At 42.6% G+C, this 27,117-nt stretch overlaps 1 protein-coding gene across 1 annotated transcript; it reads right to left on the bottom strand.

Annotated features, from left to right (window-relative positions):
• Nucleotides 1-26,858, bottom strand: LOC112263838 (switch-associated protein 70). The gene is made up of 12 exons (XM_024440471.2): nucleotides 26,709-26,858; nucleotides 25,265-25,405; nucleotides 23,298-23,471; nucleotides 22,921-23,148; nucleotides 22,507-22,653; nucleotides 20,974-21,082; nucleotides 20,590-20,771; nucleotides 3,052-3,159; nucleotides 2,548-2,714; nucleotides 1,264-1,462; nucleotides 700-796; nucleotides 1-512 (listed from the first exon to the last, which is right to left on the bottom strand). Exons 1-12 carry the CDS (start codon nucleotides 26,805-26,807, stop codon nucleotides 394-396), a joined length of 1,770 nt encoding a protein of 589 aa, XP_024296239.2. The 5' UTR covers nucleotides 26,808-26,858; the 3' UTR covers nucleotides 1-393.
• Nucleotides 26,859-27,117: the final 259 nt, after the last annotated feature.

The following is a 27,117-nucleotide window of genomic DNA, read 5'->3' on the forward strand; positions in this document are numbered from 1 at the left end:
TGTCTTTAAATATATTTTATAAGATGCGCTACTTATGCGTTGGCAGTTTAAATATAAAACATCTTATTACATTCTCATGACATTATTTAAAAAAAAGTTTAACATTATTCACTGAATATATACAGCTCTTTTTCCTGGTTAAAGACTTTAGTAGAGTTTTTAAAAATTCCAGATATCCCAGTCAGAAGATTCCCAGAATTAGGAGAAAATAAGCAGGAAATCGAGAATTCAGCAATAAGGATTTCTGGAAATCCTGGACATTTTGGGAAAGTTTCAGGAAATTTGCAACCGTACACATTAGTTAATTCTCAACAACACAAGACAACAGTATCCTGATGCTACACGATCACAGTAAGATGTCTGGACCATCAGGTAAGAAGCACCATCTCTAGTCTACTGGGATGACTGGTTGTGGTTCTTCCTCTCCTGCCAGGACTTCTTCCTCAGGTCCAGCTCAGTGTCTGTGAAGGCTGCTGGGCCCCAGTTAGTCATCCTCTGTGGTCCTTTATCGCCTTCACAGACATACACAGACAGAAGGAGAAAGAAAACATCACAGACTGTATTCAAACAATAGATCAATAGAACAAAGTCATCAATAGCATTGTAATATGAGTATGGGGAGGAGAACAGAACAGAACATGAACATGCAGTGGAGGACATTCTACTATGGTGATGTTGGCCTCTCTCATTCTTACTTACCTGGCTGGATGAGACGGACCAGTCCCTCATGCTTGGCCACCTTGTCTTTCCAGCTCTTGGTCTTATTAGCTGCCTGCTCCAGTTTCATTCTCACCTCCTGTAACACAAACACACACACAGGGTTTATCCATATATCTCAATGATGGCAAGTACAAGTCTGTTTAAATAATAAATACGTTTTGCTGTTGTTCTTGAAGTAGAGACAGTTCTCAGTGATATCACCACTAGATGGCAACAGAGTGCAAGGAGAGACCTCTGACGGTTTTGTGTTGCGTCAACAGTTGACAGAGGAGTAATTTGAGAAGAAGCCAAGTTTGGCGCCAGGGACTGTTTCTGGTTCAAACGTCAGGCAGCCTTCCACTGACTCAACACTATGTTCAGCCGAATAAAGACCAGTAGTTGCTCACAGACATATAGGTCTAAAGAAAGTACTTCCTGACAAATGTGTTTTTATCTTGTTTATGAAATGGCCCAGCAATACCTTACTTTAAGTGAAGTGTTAATAGGGGACATGGTCCCTACTAACAGCCATATTGAAACACAGACAGGGTGTTGTTCTCTGACCTCGTATTGCTCCAGTGCTCCGTGCCTCTCTCTCTCAAGACTCTCCAGCTGCAGCATGGCTGCCTGCAGGGCCATTTCCTTGGCCAGCCGGTCGCTCTCCAGCTCCTGCTTCTCAGCCTGGGTCTGGGAGATGGCCCTCTGCTGCTGCAGGTGGATCTGCTCTAGCTCCGCCCGCTTGGCTGACTCCTCCTCCAGAAGCCTGGGTACATGCAGAAACCGACACACCACATGAACCAATCACAGACAGACACTCAAACAAATGTTGGGTGCAGTCGCCTGAGAATGTGAATGTTAACATCTATACACAGTCTTCTGATACACAACTGTTTTTGTGCACTAATGTACACTCCATCTGTGTGTGTTGTGTACCACATGGCACCCGTTTCCCTATATAGTGTACTACCTTTAACCAGTGCACATACACTGAGTGTACAAAACATTAGGAACACCTGCTCTTTCCATGACATAGACTGACCAGGCGAATCCAGATTAAAGCTAGGATCTCTTTGTCATGACTGACCACGAGAATCCATAGGTCAGATCAGGTTTGCAATGAATAACTTCAATCAGACCCCATTTCACCCGTAGAGGGGGGAGGAAAGAACTAGTGGTGATTGACACTCAAGTCATGTTGTAAATCAAGTGAGAAGATCCAGGCTTGCGTTCTCCAAATTCACCAAAGGAATGTGCTTTGTCTCAACAGACCTTTTCCTGCTGAAACTCTAACACGTTAAAAAGCAAATAATGGAACAATATTTCTAATGTAGAACGTGGGGAAATTGTCAGAGGCGATCTATACAACACTAATGTCATACTGTTTGTTATTTTGTGATGTCATTAAAAAAGGAAATACTGTAACTTGGAAAGTATACACACTACATGGATAAAGTTTCCATACTATTGGTTGTGCATGTAATATGGAAAATTATTCAAGTGTTTTTGAAAAGAGAGGAATGTGATTTGAGGTATTATAAGAGATAATTGTTTTCCAAAACTTTGCACAGTGAGTAATCACCGCCCCAGAGTGAGGTCAGTGAGCGTGCCAGCCAGCCGGAACCGGCTCAAAATATTGAACCAGAAAAAGCGTGAAGCGGCAACTACATGTTTAAAACTTTGAATCTGCTCCGCTCAAACCATGTATTACTTTCATCACCCCACTGGGAAACCATTGATACGGCTGGCATCTAGAATTTTATTTTACCTTTATTTAACTAGGCAAGTCAGTTAAGAACAAATTCTTATTTTCAATGACGGCGTGTGTGTCAAGTGTGTGTTGTGTCTCACCTGGTCTGTAGTTTGCGCATGGTCTCCTCATCCTGCCTGGCCTGTCTCTCATCCTCTAGTGCATCCTCCAGGCGGTGGTACATGTCCTCCAGCTCCCTGACACGCTGCAGGTACTGCTCCAACTCACTGGACTTCTGGGCCACCTGCTCCTCCATCTGCTGACGAACCTGACAGGGGACAATGGACACACAGTTTGATATGATAATCTGAACACACAGACATGAATGCACGCACGCACACACACATGCACACACACCACCACAGTACAAAGTAGCATGTGGTGTGCATATGACAATCAATTCTGTTTAGTGTAGATTTTCCCAGATTACTCCACAAATAATACTGTTACTCATAATGTGAGTAATAGTAATACTACTTTGTTATTCATCAAACGCAATGATTCAAAGTCATGAGATAAGTCTTGCTGAGCAATATGTTGTTTGCAATGATTCTGAGTATGCACTTCCTGGAACAGAGCTAGAGTGTAGCTTTGTGGTTGGTTACCATTTTTTCTCTCTCCAGGTCCATTCTGTAGCGGTCCTGCAGGTCAGTCTGGGTCTGTTTTCTCCTCTGCTCCTCCAGAGTCGCTGTGGCCACTGCCTCCTCCAGTTTCTGTCAGGAGCCAAGGGAGAAGAAGCCTTAACACTAGAAAAGCCTGGCCTCAAGGGAACGAGTCACCAACACTCTGGATAACATAAAAACAGCCTAACCAGCTCTGCTAGGGCAAGTAGTGAGGTCAGAGTGAGGTGTTCTCTCATGTCTGGAAGTAGCTAGCAAACGTTAGCTTGGGTGCTTGACTGCCATTGGAGTTGAACGCTCGGATCAACCCTACTCCTTGGCCAGAATGTTACTACCACTACACTGCTGTTCATTGGTTATTGGTTTCCATTACCATAAGTATTTATCCATTTATGCTGCTACTGGTCATTACTACTCCTGTTTACATGAATATATTACCATTAGTATATGTCACGGATCCCTCCGGAACTGTGTCATTACGCACACCTGGTCCCCATTTCCTTGATTAGTAATTGTTCACCATGGTCTTGTCAATTGTGTATTTATTCGAGGTACTCCTCGCTCTTTCGTTTGGGTCTCAACCCTGTGTTTTGTATACGTGTTTGTTTGGGCTTTGTCCCCATGCCTTGACATGGCACGCTGTTATTTGGGTAAATAAAAAACCCTGTTACCTATTTCTGCGCCTGTATCCCGATCCCTTTATACCAACGTGACAGTATATTACCATAGGTATTTATATATTCCTGCTACCAGTCACTTTTCAGCACTTTTCAGCCCTGCCATACTGCCCCCGAGTGGTGCAACGGTCTAAGGCACTGCATCTCAGTGCAAGAGGCGTCACTACAGTCCCTGGTTCGAATCCAGGCTGTATCACATCTGACCGTGATTGGGAGTCCCATAGGGCAGCGCACAATTGGCCCAGCGTCGTCCGGGTTTGGCCGTCATTGTAAATAAGAATTTGTTCTTAACTGACTTGCCTATTTAAAGAAAGGTTAAAAAAACAACGTGTATATCCATCTGCCTACATTGACACTCTTGCACACACTCAAACCAACACCCACTCACACTCACCAACACCGACACACCATTTATGCTGCTGCCATACCTGCCTACATGTTCATATCAACCTCAAATACTCCAGTATCCCTGCACATTGTACATTTGGTACTGGCTCTGTATATAGATTCCTCTCTTGTTTCTCTTGTTATACTATTTTTATATGTCATACTTCACTGTTGGTCAGGGATTGCAAGTTATGCATTTCACTGTACTTGTGCATGTGACAAAAATCCAAACTTTGAATTCCATGCTGCGCTATTAACCAGATTCTTTATATACAATTTATCAATACATAATATTCTCACCCATCAGCTGCTCCATGGGCGCCCAGTGTGGCAGCCCCCTGCTCCAACCTTTCCAGCCTGCACATGTATGTGTCTTTCGGAGGGGTTGGGATAAAGCAGAAGTCACATTGCAGTTGGACTTTGTGTACATTTGATGAATAAAGTGATATCAATCTTAATCTATTGTCAGTCTTGGCTAACTCGATTATTATTATTATTAATATTATTGTATGTGTGAAATGAATTCGTATATAGTTTAGGTGTAGTTTCGAGGGGCCATCATCTGCCTCGCAGGCTGACTGCCAGTGAATGAGGGACAGGGGGGAATGGCCTCATAAAATTGCTTAGAACACAAATTCTGTTTGTGATATTAAGATTCTAACAACAACAGTGTGTTATATATACTTATTTAGGAAAATACAACGACGTGGGGACATGGCTTCAAAAATGGCAATTAAAAAAGTAAATTCAATTGATGTCAACTTGGTGTTAATTCAGCCATTACACTCTCAACTAAAGGTTACTTTGGGGAAACTGATAGGGAAAATCCCTCAATTCAACAGGCTTTAAAAGGAACTCGTCTTTGAGTTTGGTCTAAAGGAAAAAACAATTATATATTGGACAGGCTTCTGCTTTTCAGTGGGACAAGCTACACTCATTAGACTTATCAGACCCCTGTATAATATGTTTATCCTTTAGAATTGTGACAATACAGCAACAAAATAATATAAAAAGATAAGGACTTCTTTCAATTGGACAGTGGTAGTTGATCTGATTTTTAAAACATTTTAGTAATTTAGCATACACTCTTATCCAGAGCGACTTACAGTAGTGAGTGCATATATTTTCATACTCCCCCACCCCCTTGGGAATCAAACCCTCACCCCTGGTGTTGCAAGCGCCATGCTCTACCAACTGAGCTATACAGGATTTGAGTTGAGAACTTGAGAAGAAAAGCTGGGCCTCCAGATGCTGGTGCAAAGGGGGAAGTGGGTAGTCTGAGACAGATCTAAATAACCAGCAGACCAGCACCGGAATACAGGCATCAGCTCTTTCACAGGTGTCCCTGAGCCAGCTACGTTTGCATAAGTGCTTTTCCCCCCTCTTCTCAGATCTAATTAAAAACAAGGCAACAGTAAACATGTCGTCCCCCACGAATGATGCAGCACCCCCATTGGGCCAATCAGTGTAATTTTGTAAATTACGGATCTCTATGGCAAGACGAATCATTCACCCAAGTTTAGTCAAAATCGGGCCAGTGGTGTCTGAGATATCGCTTGGGTTAGCTAGACTCATATCCCTGAGCATGTGGGCCAAATTTCATCACTCTGAGTCAAACAGATTAAGCCTCTAAGGTTGATGTCCGCGCCCCGTGGAAATTTAATTAGCACAATACATTGCATTGGATTCGTCTCAATCCACTGCATCTGCCTATGTCACACTTCCACATCTGAGGTGAAAGCTGAAAAAGATAGAGCGGTCAGACCATGAGACATCCCAAAAATCGGTCTTCTCACAAAATCATCTGTAGCGTCTGAAAGTTTTGGCCTACAAACTATTGTTCTGCTCTAGGACGCCCACAGGCCTCACAAGGTCCCCCAGTACCAGTTGAAAAAAATGAATGGATGTACTGTATATATGGAGACTGCTTAGTGCATTAAATACATGTAAAAAAATATATATAAATATACTAATGTTTCCTGATCTTTCTTATATCTCTCAGATATAGGACAGACACTTCAGAACAAACTTCCTTTAGATTTTTTGGGGGGGATATCTGTTGTTCCATGTAGTGAATTTGTTATTTAATGAGTTTGTATGAGCTAATAGCAGTAAGGCCAAATAACAACATTCATCAAAACAAATGGTATATATAGGAATGAAAAGCGGTTCTCAGTTACGGTTACCGTAACCCCCAACAGACACAATCCTGTTTCGGAGTTCTACGGACAATTCCTTCAACCTCACGGCTTGGTTTTTGCTCGGACATGTACTGTCAACTGTGGGACCTTATATAGACAGGTGTGTGCCTTTCCAAATAATGTTCAATCAATTGAATTTACCACAGGTGGACTCCAATCAAGTTGTAGAAACATCTCAAGGATGACCAATGGAAGCAGGATGCACCTGAGCTCAATTTCGAGTCTCATAGCGAAGGGTCTTTTATGTTTAATAAACTTGCCAAAAACAGTGTTCGCTTTGCCATTATGGGGTATTGTGTGTAGATTGCTGAGGATTGTTTTTATTTAATCCATTTTAGAATAAGGCTGTAACATAACAAAATGTGTTGGAAAAAAAATCAGGGGTCTGAATACTTTCCGAAGGCATTGTATAGCTAGCTACATCTATGGGCTATGTTTTAATGAAATGTGTAATGTCATATGTGTATTGGATAATGACACAATAATTTGGGCTTGGGCTAATACAATCAATTTAATGTATGGCTCATCAGGCTCAGGTAGCATCAGATTGAATTTTTGATCAAAGCTCTAATCAAATCCAGGCAGGCCGATTTATATGCTTTATAATGACACTTACGGTTTTGGCAGGAAATACGGTTCCATCCTGAGAATAAAAGTGATTTATTCTCGGGATGGAACATTTGTAAAATACAGGGAAAATATTCAACCCTATTCAAGGGGTCTTAAAATTCAAAGTCATATAAGAAAAAGATCCTTGGTATGACCTTCTTAAAACAATTCCATATAGTTTAGTAAACCCCCCCCCCCTGTTTAGTGCCAAAAATGAGGGGTTAACTACATGTAAAAATGTTCCCTGATTTTTCTTATATCTCTTTGTAAGCCTTGAGACAATTGAGACATGGATTGTGTATGTGTGCCATTCAGAGAGTGAATGGGCAAGACAAAATATATAAGTGCCTTTGAATGGGGCACGGTAGTAGGTGCCAGGTGTACCGGTTTGAGTGTACCGGTTTCCCACTCAACAGTTTCCCATGTGTATCAAGAATGGCTCCACCTGAAGAACATCCAGCCAACTTGACACAACTGTGGGAAGCATTGGAGTCAACATGGGCCAGCATCCCTGTAGAATGCTTTCGACACCTTGTAGAATACATGCCCTGATGAATTGAGGCTGTTCTGAGGGTAAAAGGGGTGCAACTCAACATTAGGAAGGTGTTCCTAATGTTTTGCACACACAGTGTCTATCCATTTATGTGCCAGACCATGCCCACATGAATGTTTATTGATCAATAGAGGCCATGTTGTTCTATATACTAGTCTGGAAAATATTGCATTGAGAGACCTTTGTCCATAGATGCCACATATATTTGTTTTGTGTAGATTGTTCATTTGGTACAAGAACAGTAGTGTTTTAAGTCTTCTTCACAAAATTCAAAATGGCGGAAAATCCATCATGGCAGACCTTGTGTCCTTAAGGCAGAATTGTTCCTTGTGAGGAAAGGGACCTATGTAACGAATTTTATGACTTTATGTCAAACGGGGTGAGGGGCGTGACCTTTCAAAACTAGCATTTTGAATCTGTTGTTATAGAGCCACCATCTGGCTACTTCCGGCGCCGACAGAGATGGCCGCCTCGCTTCGCGTTCCTAGGAAACTATGCAGTTTTTTGTTTTTTTACGTGTTATTTCTTACACTAGTACCCCAGGTCATCTTAGGTTTCATTACATACAGCCGAGAAGAACTACTGAATATAAGATCAGCGTCAACTCACCATCAGTACGACCAAGAATATGTTTTTCGCGATGCGGATCCTGTGTTCTGCCTTACAACCAGTGTAACCGAGTGGATCACATGCAGCGACCAAAAAAAAAACGACTCAGAAAAAGAGGGAAACGAAGCGGTCTTCTGGTCAGACTCCGGAGACGGGCACATCGTGCACCACTCCCTAGCATTCTTCTTGCCAATGTCCAGTCTCTTGACAACAAGGTTGATGAAATCCGAGCAAGGGTAGCATTCCAGAGGGACATCAGAGACTGTAACGTTCTCTGCTTCACGGAAACATGGCTCACTGGAGAGACGCAATCCGAAGCGGTGCAGCCAGCGGGTTTCTCCACGCATCGCGCCGACAGAAACAAACATCTTTCTGGTAAGAAGACGGGGGGGGCGTATGCCTTATGGCCAACGTGACATGGTGTGATGAAAGAAACATACAGGAACTCAAATCCTTCTGTTCACCTGATTTAGAATTCCTCACAATCAAATGTAGACCGCATTATCTACCAAGAGAATTCTCTTCGATTATAATCACAGCCGTATATATCCCCCAAGCAGACACATCGATGGCTCTGAACGAACTTTATTTAACTCTCTGCAAACTGGAAACGATTTATCCGGAGGCTGCATTCATTGTAGCTGGGGATGTTAACAAGGCTAATCTGAAAACAAGACTCCTTAAATTTTATCAGCATATCGATTGCGCAACCAGGGGTGGAAAGACCCTGGATCATTGTTACTCTAACTTCCGCGACGCATATAAGGCCCTGCCCCGCCCCCCTTTCGGAAAAGCTGACCACGACTCCATTTTGTTGATCCCTGCCTACAGACAGAAACTAAAACAAGAAGCTCCCACGCTGAGGTCTGTCCAACGCTGGTCCGACCAAGCTGACTCCACACTCCAAGACTGCTTCCATCACGTGGACTGGGAGATGTTTCGTATTGCGTCAGACAACAACATTGACGAATACGCTGATTCGGTGTGCGAGTTCATTAGAACGTGCGTTGAAGATGTCGTTCCCATAGCAACGATTAAAACATTCCCTAACCAGAAACCGTGGATTGATGGCAGCATTCGTGTGAAACTGAAGGCACGAACCACTGCTTTTAATCAGGGCAAGGTGTCTGGTAACATGACTGAATACAAACAGTGCAGCTATTCCCTCCGCAAGGCTATCAAACAAGCTAAGTGCCAGTACAGAGACAAAGTAGAATCTCAATTCAACGGCTCAGACACAAGAGGCATGTGGCAGGGTCTACAGTCAATCACGGACTACAGGAAGAATCCCAGCCCAGTCACGGACCAGGATGTCTTGCTCCCAGGCAGACTAAATAACTTTTTTGCCCGCTTTGAGGACAATACAGTGCCACTGACACGGCCTGCAACGGAAACATGCGGTCTCTCCTTCACTGCAGCCGAAGTGAGTAAGACATTTAAACGTATTAACCCTCGCAAGGCTGCAGGCCCAGACAGCATCCCCAGCCGCGCCCTCAGAGCATGCGCAGACCAGCTGGCCGGTGTGTTTACGGACATATTCAATCAATCCCTATACCAGTCTGCTGTTCCCACATGCTTCAAGAGGGCCACCATTGTTCTTGTTCCCAAGAAAGCTAAGGTAACTGAGCTAAACGACTACCGCCCCGTAGCACTCACATCCGTCATCATGAAGTGCTTTGAGAGACTAGTCAAGGACCACATCACCTCCACCCTACCTGACACCCTTGACCCACTCCAATTTGCTTACCGCCCAAATAGGTCCACAGACGATGCAATCTCAACCACACTGCACACTGCCCTAACCCATCTGGACAAGAGGAATACCTATGTGAGAATGCTGTTCATCGACTACAGCTCGGCATTCAACACCATAGTACCCTCCAAGCTCGTCATCAAGCTCGAGACCCTGGGTCTCGACCCCGCCCTGTGCAACTGGGTACTGGACTTCCTGACGGGCCGCCCCCAGGTGGTGAGGGTAGGCAACAACATCTCCTCCCCGCTGATCCTCAACACTGGGGCCCCACAAGGGTGCGTTCTGAGCCCTCTCCTGTACTCCCTGTTCACCCACGACTGCGTGGCCATGCACGCCTCCAACTCAATCATCAAGTTTGCGGACGACACAACAGTGGTAGGCTTGATTACCAACAACGACGAGACGGCCTACAGGGAGGAGGTGAGGGCCCTCGGAGTGTGGTGTCAGGAAAATAACCTCACACTCAACGTCAACAAAACTAAGGAGATGATTGTGGACTTCAGGAAACAGCAGAGGGAACACCCCCATCCACATCGATGGAACAGTAGTGGAGAGGGTAGCAAGTTTTAAGTTCCTCGGCATACACATCACAGACAAACTGAATTGGTCCACTCACACAGACAGCATCGTGAGGAAGGCGCAGCAGCGCCTCTTCAACCTCAGGAGGCTGAAGAAATTTGGCTTGTCACCAAAAGCACTCACAAACTTCTACAGATGCACAATCGAGAGCATCCTGGCGGGCTGTATCACCGCCTGGTATGGCAACTGCACCGCCCTCAACCGTAAGGCTCTCCAGAGGGTAGTGAGGTCTGCACAACGCATCACCGGGGGCAAACTACCTGCCCTCCAGGACACCTACACCACCCGATGCTACAGGAAGGCCATAAAGATCATCAAGGACATCAACCACCCGAGCCACTGCCTGTTCACACCGCTGTCATCCAGAAGGCGAGGTCAGTACAGGTGCATCAAAGCTGGGACCGAGAGACTGAAAAACAGCTTCTATCTCAAGGCCATCAGACTGTTAAACAGCCACCACTAACATTGAGTGGCTACTGCCAACACACTGTCAATGACACTGACTCTACTCCAGCCACTTTAATCATGGGAATTGATGGGAAATGATGTAAATATATCACTAGCCACTTTAAACAATGCTACCTTATATAATGTTACTTACCCTACATTATTAATCTCATATGCATACGTTGATACTGTACTCTATATCATCGACTGCATCCTTATGTAATACATGTATCACTAGCCACTTTAACTATGCCACTTGGTTTACATACTTATCTCATATGTATATACTGTACTCGATATCATCTACTGTATCTTGCCTATGCTGCTCTGTACCATCACTCATTCATATATCCTTATGTACATATTCTTTATCCCCTTACACTGTGTTATAAGACAGTAGTTTTTTTGGAATTGTTAGTTAGATTACTTGTTCGTTATTACTGCATTGTCGGAACTAGAAGCACAAGCATTTCGCTACACTCGCATTAACATCTGCTAACCATGTGTATGTGACAAATAAAATTTGATATGATTTGATTTGGCTAATCAGTGTACTTTTTTAAATGCCGGCTCTCTATCGCAAGACGCATCGTTCACCCAAGTTGTCAAAGTCGGGCCAATGCTGTCTGAGATATCGCATCTGACTAACGTATGAATGTACGAACGTACTAACGGACGGCGACAGATACACAGTCCCCTCCCCGATTTTATCATGGGGGACAATGATCTGCTTCTGAAATTAATAAACATTTCTAAAATAATATGTTTGATTCACTGCAGTTGGGAATTAAAACCTCTTAGGGATCCCCTATGGCTAGAATCCCGTTAACGGGACCGATTTGACAACATCCGGTAAATTGCAGAGTGTGAAATTCAAAAATACTAAATTCGTATTATTAAACATGAATGACGATACAAGTGTTTTACATAATTTAAAAGATAAACTTAATCCAGCCGCTTGGTCAGATTTCAAAAAGGCTTAACGGTGAAAGCATACCATGCAATTATCTGAGGACAGCGCCTCGCATACAAAAGCATGAAAAACATTTTCCAACCAAACAGATGCATCACGAAAGTCAGAAATAATGCTAAAATAAATCGCTTACCTTTGAAGATCTTCATCTTTTTGCAATCCCAAAGGTCTCAGTTACACAATGAATTGTCGTTTTGTTCGATAAAGTCCTTCTTTATATCCCAAAAATGTCAGTTTATTTGACGTGTTAGATTCAGAAATACACAGGTTCCAACTCGCCCAACATGCCTACAAAGGATCTATTAAGTTACCTGTAAACTTGGTCCAAACGTTTCAAACAACGTTTCTAATCCAACCTCAGGTACCCTAAAATGTAAATAATCGATCAAATTTAAGACGGAATAAACTGTTTCCAATACCGGAGAAAAACAACGAGGAGCGCGGTCTCATTCACACGCACCAAAAGACTAGAGTCCACCTGAGTGACACTTAGAAAGAATACAACTACTTCTTCATTTCTCAACAACAACAAAAAATTGAACAATTTCTAAAGACTGTTGACATCTAGTGGAAGCCATAGGAACTGCAATCTGGATCCTAATAATTTGGGTTTCCCATAGAAAAGCATTGGAAAATCCAATGACCTCAACAACAAAAAAATTCCTGGATGGATTGTCCTCTGGGTTTCACCTGCCAAATCAGTTCTGTTATACTCACATTATTTTAACAGTTTTAGAAACTTTAGAGTGTTTTCTAGTTTACTTTGGGCACCTCAGTCATCCAAACTTCCAAATACTGCCCCTTAGCCTTAAGAAGTTTTTAAGGCATGTTTTCTACAAGTTTTACACTAGTTAAACATGGGTCAAAGTTAAGCATGAGACTTCACGGTATGGTGTTCATTAATGAGGAACTGAAACTCCTCTGGGAGTAACAGAAACCACAGCCCCCCCCCCAGGTAATACTAGGAGAGCATCTGAGCCGTGGTGTGATAAATAACAAATAAACCTTCACTAAATCAATTGTTAATCTAAACAGCAATACTTAACTACTTTGTATTTATATTTGTATACATGTCAACAATATATATAATAAAGGGTATAGGAGAAAGCAAGTTTGGAGAGAGAGAGAGAGGGGGGGGGGTTTCCTTGACTTGGGAAAGGGAGGGTAGGTAAGCTCTGACCTTTCATTCTGTCCATTATAATTGAATGTAGTAAAGAGTAGCGAGAACTTGACCATATAATCAGCCTATTGTCTTTAACTATCACACCTCCTTCACACAGCCACTGGACTTTTCCATCAAGTTCTTTCACCACAGACTTGAGAAGTACTGAAGCATTTTACAAATACTGTAACATGCTCATTATAATATATTTTATACCTTCAGGAGTAGGCTACCTGTAAAATGACATCATGGATCAGGTTTACTGAGGTCAATCGACAACTGGTAGTATAATTCCCAAACTACTATAATAACCCTACAATATAACTACTACAATCACCCCTGATGGATCATGAATGTGTCCGATTTAGTCTGGGTTGTCTCAGCTGAGAGAGTGGAAGAATGTGTGACAGGTCTGTGTAAAATGCTTGGAAACAGGCCTGGATGAGGACAGAACCTGTGCCTTTGACCATAGAATACAATCAACATTGTTAATTGTTAATTAATTCTTAAGGGGCTACAGCCCCAAGGCAGAGAAGTTAACTGTCATTTACAGCAGACAAACAGAGGACAATAAAAGTGTGATTAGTAACAGGGAGAGGTGTGAGGATTCCCTGTCAGAAAGCGAGAGAGAGACAGAGGGTCTGCTATATAAATGGATGGAAAGTGGTGTTTGGGGAAAAACATACAACATTGTAAAATCCACGTACACAACAAGTGTGCGGTTAAAATGGGCAAAAAAACGCAGACTTCTTTCCACAGGGCTGTGGAATGAGACAGGGATGCAGCTTGAGCCCCACCCTCTTCAACATATACTGTATGTTAACGAAAAGTCTCCCGGCGCCGACAGAGATGGCCACCTTGCTTCACAATCTTAGGAAACAACATTGCCACAGAAGGGGCAGATGGAGCGGTCTTCTGGCCAGGCTCCGTAGACGGGAACATCGCCCACCGCTCCTGAGTATACTACTCTCCAATGTCCAGTCTATTGACAACAAGGTAGATGAAATCCGAGCAAGTGTTGCCTTCCAGAGAGACATCAGAGATTGTAACATTCTCTGTTTCACAGAAACATGGCTCACTCGGGATACGTTATCAGAGTCGGTACAGCCACCTGGCTTCTTCACACATCGCGCCGACAGAAACAAACATCTCTCTGGTAAGAAGAAGGGCTGGGGTGTATGCTTATGATTAACGAGTCGTGGTGTGATCATAAGCATACAGGAACTCAAGTCCTTTTGTTCACCTGACCTAGAATTCCTTACAATCAAATGCCAACCGCATTATCTACCAAGAGAATTCTCTTCGATTATAATCACAGTCGTGTATATCCCACCCCAAGCAGACACCTCGACGGCCCTGAAAGTACTTCATTTGACTTTGTAAACCGGAAACCACATATCCTGAGGCTGCATTTATTGTAGCTGGGGATTTTAACAAGGCTAATTTGAAAACAAGGCTTCCTACATTTTATCAGCATATCGAATACTCAAACCGGGCTGGCAAAATTCTGGATTATTGTTACTCTAACTTCTGCGATGCATACAAAGCCCTCCCTTGCCCTCCTGACCACGACTCCATTTTGTTGCTCCCAGCCTATAGACAGAAACTAAAACAGGAAACACCCGTGCTCAGGTCTGTCCAACGCTGGTCCGACCAATCTGTTTCCACGCTTCAAGATTGCTTCGATCACGTGGACTGGGATATGTTCCGGATAGCGTCGAACAACAACATTGATGTATACACTGATTTGGTGAGCGAGTTTATTAACATGTGCATCGGTGATGTTGTACCCACAGCGACTACTAAAACCTTCCCCAACCAGAAACCGTGGATTGATGGCAGCATTTGCACAAAACTGAAAGTTTCGAACCACTGCGTTTAATCAGGGCAAGGCGACCGGAAACATGACCGAATACAAACAGTGTAGCTATTCCCTCCGCAAGGCAATCAAACAAGCTAAGCGTCAGTATAGAGACAAAGTAGAGTTGCAATTCAACGGCTCAGACACAAGAGGTATGTGGCAGGGTCTACAGTCAATCACGGACTACAAACAGAAAACCAGCCCCGTCGCGGACCCCGATGTATTGCTCCCAGACAAACTAAACAACTTATTTGCTCGCTTTGAGGACAATACAGTGCCACCGACACAGCCCGCTACCAAAACCTGCGGGCTCTCTCTATCTCAAGGCCATCAGACTGTTAAACAGCCATCACTAACACTGAGTGGCTGCTGACAACATACAGACTCAAATCTCTAGCCACTTTAATAATAAAAAAATTGATGTAAAAAATGTATCACTAGTCATTTTAAACAATGCCACTTTATTTCATGTTTACATACCCTACATTACTAATCTCATATCTATATACTGTACTCTATACCATCTTGCCTATGTCATTCGGCCATCACTCATCCATATATTTACAGTTGGGCAAAAAAGTATTTAGTCAGCCACCAATTGTGCAAGTTCTCCCACTTAAAAAGATGAGAGAGGCCTGTAATTTTCATCATAGGTACACTTCGACTATGACAGACAAAATGAGAAGAAAAAAAATCCAGAAAATCACATTGTAGGATTTTTAATGAATTTATTTGCAAATTATGGTGGAAAATAAGTATTTGGTCACCTACAAACAAGCAAGATTTCTGGCTCTCACAGACCTGTTACTTCTTCTTTAAGAGGCTCCTCTGTCCTCCACTCGTTACCTGTATTAATGGCACCTGTTTGAACTTGTTATCAGTATAAACGACACCTGTTCACAACCTCAAACAGTCACACTCCAAACTCCACTATGGCCAAGACCAAAGAGCTGTCAAAGGACACCAGAAACAAAATCCCAGAACCACACGGGGGAACCTAGTGAATGACCTGCAGAGAGCTGGGACCAAAGTAACAAAGCTTGCCATCAGTAACACACTATGCCGCCAGGGACTCAAATCCTGCAGTGCCAGACGTGTCCCCCTGCTTAAGCCAGTACATGTCCAGGCCCGTCTGAAGTTTGCTAGAGAGCATTTGGATGATCCAGAAGAATATTGGGAGAATATCATATGGTCAGATGAAACCAAAATATAACTTTTTGTAAAAACTCAACTCGTCGTGTTTGGAGGACAAAGAATGCTGAGTTGCATCCAAAGAACACCATACCTACAGTGAAGCATGGGGGTGGAAACATCATGCTTTGGGGCTGTTTTTCTGCAAAGGGACCAGGACGACTGATCCGTGTAAAGGAAAGAATGAATGGGGCCATGTATCGTGAGATTGAGTGAAAACCTCCTTCCATCAGCAAGGGCATTGAAGATGAAACGTGGCTGGGTCTTTCAGCATGACAAAGATCCCAAACACACCGCCCGGGCAACGAAGGAGTGGCTTCGTAAGAAGCATTTCAAGGTCCTGGAGTGGCCTATCCAGTCTCCAGATCTCAACCCCATAGAAAATCTTTGGAGGGAGTTGAAAGTCCGTGTTGCCCAGCAACAGCCCCAAAACATCACTGCTCTAGAGGAGATCTGCATGGAGGAATGGGTCAAAATACCAGCAACAGTGTGTGAAAACCTTGTGAAGACTTACAGAAAACGTTTGACCTCTGTCATTGCCAACAAAGGGTATATAACAAAGTATAAACTTTTGTTATTGACCAAATACTTATTTTCCACCATAATTTGCAAATAAATTCATAAAAAATCCTACAATGTGATTTTCTGGATTTTTTTTCCTCATTTTGTCTGTCATAGTTGAAGTGTACCTATGATGAAAATTACAGGCCTCTCTCATCTTTTTAAGTGGGAGAACTTGGACAATTGGTGGCTGACTAAATACTTTTTTGCCCCACTGTATATGTACATATTCTTATTCATTCCTTTACACTTTTGTGGTCGTTGTTGTGAAATTGTTAGATTACTTGTTAGATATTACTGCATGGTCAGAACTAGAAGCACAAGCATTTTGCTACACTCGCATTAACATCTGTTAACCATGTGTATGTGACCAATACAATTTGATTTGATTTTAACTATTTGAATTGTCGAGGGCACAAGAACATTCTGCAGCACCCAACCTCACCTACTAGAATTTGAGTCAAATGTCTACTATTTGCTGATGATCTGGTGCTACTGTCCCCAACCAAAGAGGGCCTACAGCAGCACATAGATCTTCTGCACATATTCTGTCATATCTGGGCCCTGACAGTGAATCTCATTAAGACAAAAATAATGGTGTTCCAAAAATGGTCCAGTTTCGTGGATCACAAACACAAATTCCACTTAGACACCATTGCCCTGGAGCACACAAAAAACTATACCTACCTCGGGCTAAACATCAGCACCACAGGTAACGTGCACAAAGCTGTGAACGATCTGAGAGACAAGGCAAGAAGGGCCGTTAAAAGGAACATAAAATGAATTATCCCAATTAGGATCTAGCGAAAAATACTTGAATCAGTTATAGAACCCATTGTCCTTTATGGTTGTGAAGTCTGGGGTCCGCTCACCAACCAATAATTCACAAAATGGGACAAACACCAAATGTACAAATTCAAACACTAAATAACGCATGCAGAATTAGGACAATAGCCGCTAATTATCAAGATCCAGAAAAGAGCCGTTAAATTCTATGACCATCTTAAAGGAAGCGATTCCGAAACCTTTCATAACAAATCCATCATCTACAGAGAGATGAACCTAGAGAAGAGTCCCCTCTAGGGACTGGCATGAGAAATAAAGTACTTGAGTATTTGAACTGACATCAATAAATGATCTTTAAAAAGAGATCACATTTTTTCCAATACTGTAAAACTATTAACTTATGTTAATTTGCCTTGACTCTAGTGTTACATTTGTACATGTGCATATGCAGGACACAATAAAAAATAAACCAAACCGAGCATTGCACAGTTCTGCTCCCGAAATTCCCTTTACCCTCCTTGTCCCACACATTCAAAATGGACTGGTTGACTGAAGTAGGAAAATATGTGTTCCAACAATGAGCTGCAGTTTTGGAATTATTGAGTCACTAACACACTGCTCGCTTAACCCGGAAGCCAGCCAAACTAATATGCTGGAGGAAACAAGTGCATGCGCCTGGCATGCCATAGGAGTCGCTAGAGCGCAGCCGGACAAGGACATCCCGGCCAGCCAAACCCTCCCCTAACCAGGACAATGCTGAGCCAATTGTGCGCTGCCTGTGGTGGAAATTACAACATTATGTTATTCACATTGCTCTATATTAGAATGTATTCTTATATTAGTACTTTCACACTGTCTGTTCTTCTGAGAGGATCCTCTGAGGCTTAACGCTGACAGTTGATTTACGATGCCTGATAAAACCTAAAGACTGCATTCCATGATTAGTGTCTGTGTGAAATGTTGGCCTGTCTGCCAGGAACAGGCAAACCCTCCCTCCAGTTTATTTCTCCCACATCGCAGATGAACTGGACTTTATAATTTGAGGGAAGGACCTAGTGTCCTATGTTGCATTAGTATTTATGAATAAACAAGTAGTAAATGACCTAGAGATAGAAACCTGGCGCAATGTAAATCTTGATTCTCTGTTGCTTGATAGCACAATGTACCTTTGTATAATTCTACACATCTGTTGTTTGTCATGAACATTCAGGAGGATGTACTTTGCTATAAAGAGCTATAACCCAAATCTGTTCGTTGGGCTCTCAGCAGTCACTTTACACCATGCCAAAACCAGACCAGCGCGTGCGCAAATTGATTTTGTCCCCCCACACCAAACGTGATCACAACACACAGGTTGAAATATCAAAACAAACTATAAACCAATTATGCTAATTTGGGGACAGGTCGAAAAGCATTAAACATTTATGGCAATTTAGCTAGATGGCTTGCAGTTGCTAGCTAATTTGTCCTGTTTAGTTGGCTTGCTAGCTAATTTATCCTGGGATATAAATGTTGAGTTGTTATTTTACCTGAAATGCACCAGGTCCTCTACTCCGACAATTAATCCAAACATAAAACAGTCAACCGACTTTAAATGGCGATTGGCATCTAACTTTCATAATAAGGTGTTTTATCACAACCGACTGACCGACCTCATTTAATCTTTCAATCAAACCACGTGGATATAACCAATGAGGAGATGAGTATATGCTTTTAAAAGCCAATGTGGAGATGGAAGAGCCAGGACTTGCATCGCGTTCAGTGTCACAAATAGAAGCAACTTCCATTTTAGAGCTTGGCAACGCAATGCTTGTTGGTGCGATGATATAATATAACCAGTTATTACAGTGTCAATAAATTAATCTTAAATGGCACTTGTTTTTTTATTTATATATTAAAGGCAATTTAGCAATTAGGATTTGTTATCTGTAACATTCTGATAAATTAGGCATTGTTGCTCACTGTTGGCATATACCGTAGACAAATACGCACATATTTTTTCCAGTTTCCACCCTTGTTCTAAAAATAACTTATTTCATTTTGAGTACTCCAGAAAAAAATCATGAGGGTACTCGAACAGAAGGTTAAATTCCCATCCCTAGTTCCCTCAGCAAGCTGGTCCTGGGGCTCTGTTCACAAACAGACCCCACAGAGCCCCAGGACAGAATCACAATTAGAGAAAACAAAAATATACATGACACATTGAAAATAACTAACCAAAAAACAAAGCAGAATACCTGACCACGGTGACATCGGCAAACTTAATGATGGTGCTGGACTCTGGCCGTGCAGTCATGAGCGAAGAGGGAGTACAGGAGGGGACTGAGCACCCACCTCTGAGGGGCCCCTGTGTTTAAAAGTGCCTCAAAGTACAAATAATTGATAGAGTTTTTTTGTGTGTTCTGTTAAATGTTTGCTCAGCCCACATGTTCTAAGGAAAGCTTTGACTTCCGACTCAGTGGGCATAGCCTTGCTATTGAGAGGCCGCCGTAGGCAGACCTGGCTCTCTCTCAGAGCCTGGCTGGTACACAGACCACCAGGCAGACAGACAGACCCAGACAGGAAAAGAAGACCTAGCCTTCCAAAGCAGTGCCCCTTGCCTTTTACAATCTCAACACTCTTACTGTAGATTCTGTTCAAATTACAGAGAGAGAGAGAGAGAGAAGACAGGCTATGTGCACACTGCCCACAAAAAGAGATGGAATGTGAGCTGCACTTTCTAACCTCCAGCCAAATGTATGACCATATAACAGACATATTTCCCTCAGATTACACAGACCCACAAAGAATTTGAAAAAAAAGGTTTTTTGATCAACTCTCATATCTATTAGGTGAAATACCACTGAGTGCCATCAAAGCAGCAATATTTGTGACCTGTTACCACAAGAAAAGGACAAGTGAAGCACAAAAAAACAATGTAAATACAACCCATATTTATGTTGATTTATTTTCCCTTTTGTACTTCAACTATTTGCACATTGCACAAATGTCTACTATTTTACTGTTAATTTCTGATTTTTTATTTCACTTTTGTTTATTATCTATTTCACTTGCTTTGGCAATGTAAACATATGGTTTCCATGCCAATAAAGCCCTTTGAATTGAATTGACAGAGAGAGGAGAGAAGGACAGAGGGAGCGAAACACAGAGGGGGGACAGAGAAATAGACAGTACCTTCGTCATGGACTCCAGCTGTCTATGCTTGTTTTCATTGGCTATCTGCAGCAGCCTCATCCTCTCCTCCAGCTCCCCCTGCTCGGCCTGCTGTTTCTGCCTGAGCTCCCTGCGCCGTAGCCTGGCCTCACGGTGCGGAGAGGGCAGGCCCAACCTCAGCAGCTGGATGCATGTTTGGATGGCTGGGAGGGGAAGTGAGGAGAGGAGAGTCAGATAAAGAAAGGCTGGCTGCTTTATCTAATGCAGCGCCCTCACACCCTGATACACTCACATCACTCTGGCCCAGCTGTATGTTTAAGTTCCTCTGAGGTTTAAAATAAAGAGAAAAAAGCTTTGCTGTTTACAGAATATATTAAGATGGTGGTGAGGGATTGGTCACTTTACCTTGAATCCATTCTTGTTTCCTCTTCTTATCTGATGTGCTGATCTCAAAGCTTTTGTCGCTGCACTTGACTATAAAGAGGCATTTCTTCCCCTCCTTGTCTGGTAGAGACTGCAGAGAGAACAAGACGTCACACACTCACTGCACACTTCCTTGCGTTGACCACATTAACCCTCTAGAGTTTGATGAAACATTGAATTTGTGACTCATTTCAGGAAACTAGGTGTATGTCGTGTGTCACTACTTCACAGGAGAGCCCTTTGAACGTAATTTTTTGGGGGGGCAGAAATGCCTTCTGGAACATGTGAACTTTTATGTGCCTTAATAACAAACTTGTGGGCCTCCCGAGTGTGCAACTAGAGATTCTGGGTATGAGTCCAGTCTCTGTCCCAGCCGGCCGTGACCGGGAGACCCTTGGGGCGGTGCACAATTGGCCCAGCATCGTCCGGGTTAGGGGAGGGTTTGGCCTGCAGGGGTATCTTTGTCCAGTCGCACACTAGCGACTCCTGTGGTGGGCCAGGCACTGTGCATGCAGACACGGTCGCCAGGTGTACGGTGTTTCCTCCGACACATTGGTGTGGCTGGCTTCCGGGTTAAGTGGGCATTGTGTCAAGAAACAGTGCGGCTTGGTTGGGTTGTGTTTCGGAGGACGCACGGCTCTCGACCTTCGCCTCGGAGGACGCACGGAGGACGCACGCCTTCGGAGGACGCACAGCTCTCGACCAACTCCTGCAACTCCGTACAGGAGTTGCAGCGATGAGACAAGACTGTAACTACCACAAAATACCACAAAATTGGGTAGAAAAAAGGGGTAAAAAAAATAAATAATAATATTAAAAAAAAAAAAACATTTACAAGCTTGTATGCCATCTGTAAATACTAATAAAATTGTTAAATTATGAGCCTAGTTGGTTTAGCCACAGAAAAAGACAGGAACGTTCCCGCTAGCCATGATTGGCTGAGATAATGGATGGGCTGGACATGCCGAGAGATGAGTTCGGATTGGTCTGCCATGTAGCACGATTCTGTCTATAACATGAGCTGGTCAGAATGTGTAGGTAATCCTTTCTAACACAGCTTTTTTGAAAGATATCATGTAGTAGAACTGCAAAGGTATTAGTCTCCACTTTCTGGAGGACCGAGTTTTGAAATCAGTGGAATGCGGACGCTACAGACGTTTTCGTGAAAATACTGTTTTTTCAGGATGTTTCATGGTCTGACAAACACCGCTCTAGCCCTGCCACCTTTCAGCGCAGATGCGGAAGGGCAATATCGGTGGATGGGGTGGATTGAGACACAGCCCATGCAAAAAAACATATATCTCTAACTTAAACAGATAGATTTAGATGGGGATTGTTTTATTATGTTAATTACATTTACGTGGGGCCGCGGAAATCGTAGGCTATGGGTTAACAATGCCAAAGGAAGCTGGTTAACAAAGGTGGGCTAGCATGTATTCCAACACTTCACACAATTTATTTAGGAGTTAAATGATAGCATTAAGAGTGACCAATGGAATAATACATTGTTCTTACCTCCACACAACAGTTGCGGTCCAGCAAAATTTCCCCCTTCTTGTCAGTGAGGTCCTCACTCACATAGTATGACATAGAGTTTGGTCCAAGCACAAACCAGCGCTCTGTCCAATTTTTCCTTTTGTGGCCTTTTTTCATCATGTAGCCCTTCAGGAAAAAAATACATGAATCTGTCACACTCAGGATTGTAATATCTTATCTATATCCATTTTATTGTTACCCCCAGCAGAGGTCTGAAAGAGGTCAGTGTAGAGTAGACAGTCATTGTGTCCCAACTAGCACCCTATTCCCTATGTAGTGCAGTACTTTTGAACAGAGCCCTATGGGTTCTGGTTAAAAGTATTGCACTACATAGGGAATATGGTCCAATTTGGGATGCATAAAGAGTAGTGAGAGAGGGTACCGCAGGCGAACCTGTCTGAGAACATCCAGTATGAGCTCCTGGAAGACCTCAGAGATGCCCATGGACAGGGTCTGGCGGTTCATGCCCTTACTAAAGTGGCCCATGCCAACCAGCTCTATCAGCTCCCAGGCACTCGGGCATTGCTGCTTCCTGTTCAACATGAGCTTGTAATCATCAAACCTCTCCTGATTCCAAATGCCTCCCATGGCCTCCATCAGCTTCCTCAGGAAGTACTCAATCTGGAGGGGGGAGGAGAGGAGGGGAGGAGGAAAGGACACAGCTAGTCAGTCCTGTGGTATGAATGGGAATTATTTTAACTGGAAGAGCATAATTACTGCTGAACAAATAAGATATGTATGTGCATTAGAGGTGTTGTCTTGTGTCTCACTTCCTCTGTGATGATGACCAGTGGGTACCTGTCTTCAGACAGGAAGTTGAAGATGCACCAGACCTTGAAGGCATCATCGTTGGAGATGAGAAGATGGCTCATGTTGATGTTTTTCTTGAAACACAGGGTCCAGCACACATTGTTGAACTCCAGTATGTCAAAGTTATCCCTAACCTGTAATTAACATAAAGCCAACATTTACACAAAACAGAACAAAACAACTTCCCCTATTTTTCTTCAACATACTGTAATTAAGGGCAATAAGATTAAAAAGGGTCAGTAGTAGCCTAATATTTCTCTGCCCTACGTTTTAGCCCACAGGATGTGAAGTACAAACATAATGTTCTTCATCTCTTCATTTCAATTCAAGTCAGATTCCGGAGGAGAAAGGCAAGGAAATAGCCCCCAAGTACAACTAGCACAAGGACTAAAGCAGTTTACTAATTGACATCAGTGTTGGTGTTATTGCTATGGAAACAGTTGGCAAGCCTTGCAAGTCTACAGATGTGGGCTATATCTGATGGTCTGCCAAGTTGAGAACGGAGGACAAAAACTTTGAAGATCACTTCTTGCTTTAACACTGATGTTTACAAAGTCAGTGCATTCATTACCAATGATGACTGCTTGAATATTAATAAGGACATCAGTAATTATTATCTCTCCGATGCCAATAGATGGGCCTTTAAAATCTTACTTCCCAAGCACTGCCGAAGTCATAATAAAACTCCTTGTATGCTATTTTTTTTTTTATCTCACTCGAGTCGTGTTCTGATTGAGTCGGTCTCTATAAATTTGCTATCACAAAAAGGCTCCCAGGCCCCGAAACGTTTGAGAACCCCTGCAATACGAGTAACAACAAGGTGTTTACCAATCAGATAGTGAAGCTTTTCTAGAGAACAAACTCAGCGAAAACCAAAGACTCTGCATCATGCAATAATCATGTTCTGGAATAGATCTATAGTAGTGTGCATGTTAACCCTTCACTTCTAAATGCAATGTATGACACATGAGGAAATGATAGTAGCTGATGTAAGTTGAATGGACGTTTGTTTTGAAATGAAGGCTATATTTTCCTGTACTCGTTGCAGTAATTTTCAGCACACATGTTTTTTTTCATTCGATAACTCCCAATGGTGGGTCTCACACCTCCTTGATGGCTGTGAAACAGAACGATTCTGCCACTCACACAGTAGACATACCATAACAATGGCAGCCTTGTTCAAGGTCAAACAAATCCTGTTTGCTCCATTTATTTCTCAAAAACCAATACATTTTAATATGAGTGACATGCATATCTTAAAAACTAAGATAAATACTGAAAATAGCAATAACGCTCATCATATTATGAGCAAGGAAAGTTATATACAGAAAAACATTGATTTAAACAATTTTTCTAAAGGCACCCATAAAACACTTCCCATTAAGTCTTATCATCCCCTATGGGGATACGGCACTCCAGAGTTACACCTCATACACCTAGAGATCTAGAGGCTATGTCCATTCTAGTGGTTATATTTCTATGGACCTAACATCCCAATGAAATCCCCAAACAGAGCCCTCCACTAACAAACCCACTGAGGTGAGGAGGATGACGCAGGTGCTCAGCAGCCTGAGTGCAATGTCAGTTTGACATTTTACTGCATTGTTAGGAGCTAGTAGCTGCACTTGCTACATCATCTACTAAACTGTGATCAGATTAACTTTGATTTGAAGTCTGACAACTCCTTGTCACTTTTATTTAATTTAAGTTAGTTAAGAACAAATTATTATTTTACAATGATGGCCTACCTCAGCCAAACCCTCCCCGGGTGTGATACAGCCTGGGATCAAACCAGGGTCTGTAGTGACGCCTCTAACACTGAGATGCAGTGACTTAGACTGCTGCGCCACTTGGCATGACAATGAGCAATGGAGTTGGAAAGAGCACAAACAAATCTGGGACCAGGCTAGGTGCTCTTACTGCTTACCTTGTCCAGTATGAATCTATTGAGGTAAGGCATGTAACCCTGGTTGGACACAGGGCCCTCATCATCATCCTTAAAATGCTCCTCCAGTGCCACCGGGTCATGGGGTACCTTCATCACGGTGCACAGGTTATGAGAGAGCACCTGTAGAGCCACAGTCAGATCAGATCATGCAGTCAGGGAAACCGTTGCCGTCATAGTAATATCATTCACCAGATATTTCCCCCCCAATGCTCAGAAGCATTTTATACAGGATATGCACAATGAGTCTGGGGGCGAGGTTACTGTCATACTGTTGGTATTCACTGGGCATAGTAGAGATATGACGCTACAGTAATATTGGGGTGTCCAAAGGGATATCAAAAAGATTCCTCATACAAGTGGGCATCATACTTCCATTAACACAATTACATGGAGATTTTTCAAAAGGATCTCTGTTTAGTCTAAGATCACATTGACATGCATGACTAAGCATGTGTTGCTGTCAGTTCAAGCATTGCTGCCCAAGCATTTACTTCTGTTCCTTCCTGGAAACATTTACAAAAAGTGTGTTCAAAAGTTCCTTGTTGAGATGTAGAGTGAAGTAAATATATAAAAATAAATCTTATGATATTTATAAACAAGCCACTCATGAACATCTATAAACTAGAAAATCGGAACAGACTGGACTGTCTGAAAAATAATATCAACAATGGATGGTTGACAACATTTCCCGAGCCAGTCAGGATGTTCACTATGGAGTGTTGCGATAGCTCAGGTGGAATTTAGGTGCTGAATGAAAGGTGAAAAGACAACATTTCCAGACATTGAAAATACTTAATTTCTGGATGTCGAAAGTATGTATATACGTCTATGACCTAGCCTTCCAAAGCAGTGTCCCTTGACTTTTACAATCTCAACACTCTCACTGTAGATTCTGTTCAAATTACAGAAATATCGCGTGTAAAGCAAGATTATCATCAAGGCATGCATGTCCCACATTCATGGGTATCTGTCAATCAACAAAGGCTATTTCCATAGAACCATTGTTATTCCTGTTTTTGTGAGAAAATGCTAGACATAGACATGAGTAAGAAAAAATACTACTGATATAAGCAGAAACTGAGTAGCCTGTGAGTTGAGGGACAGCAGAAGTTTGTCTTTACTTTGCTGTCGATGTTGCCGACTGAATTATCACTTGGCAGTTGACACAACATTCCCTAATGTGAGGGAAGCGAAGCAACACAAAAGTATAGTGTATAGTGAATTATACATGGTCAAATATTTTTTTATCCAACTGATCAGAACTTTTTGTTTGGGTCTGATATTCGGATCAGCTAAATGAGAAAATATTCCACGGTTAGAATTAATTTAGATTTCGGTTAATTTATCAAAAAGCAAACAATCGTTAATTTTACTTCATTATGAAATAATACTGTAGGCCTAATAACTACGCTTTAAAGCCTACCTTAAGCTGTGATTTGGACACTTTCCCACTTTGATCCACGTCCAAGGCTGTGAATGCGTGCCATATTGACTTCAGAAGTTCATCTCGTAGTAGTCCCATGTTCGTAGCCCCTGGTGCGCTCGATGTCAAAGTAAAGCTGCAACTTTTTCGGACACTGACTCATAAGAGTCACGTGATCGAGTGTCGCAGCAGAAAACTGACACCGTATCACCCAATGACTGTGGGCTCTACATAGCGCAGTTGTGAAGCGTGTTGAGCTTTCATCAGTATTCAATTGTACAGAGTAAACGGTCAATTGGCAACAAATAATAGCTTAATAAAAACATAACAATGAACAAGTCTGTTGCATAATGCATAACAGACGATCAATTTACAATAAACTATGAAACAAAGTTTGCATAATCTGAAA

The sequence above is a fragment of the Oncorhynchus tshawytscha genome, unplaced genomic scaffold (genome assembly GCF_018296145.1).
Source record: "Oncorhynchus tshawytscha isolate Ot180627B unplaced genomic scaffold, Otsh_v2.0 Un_contig_37_pilon_pilon, whole genome shotgun sequence".
NCBI lineage: Eukaryota > Metazoa > Chordata > Actinopteri > Salmoniformes > Salmonidae > Oncorhynchus > Oncorhynchus tshawytscha.

Coding starts and splice junctions, on each gene's coding strand:
- LOC112263838 (XM_024440471.2), bottom strand. CDS start 26,807: ATGGGACTACTACGAGATGAACTTCTGAAGTCAATATGGCACGCATTC. Junction 20,772..20,973: donor GAAACAAGAATGGATTCAAG/GTAAAGTGACCA, acceptor TTCCCCTCCCAG/CCATCCAAACATGCATCCAG. Junction 1,463..2,547: donor ATGCGCAAACTACAGACCAG/GTGAGACACAAC, acceptor GCATGTACCCAG/GCTTCTGGAGGAGGAGTCAG.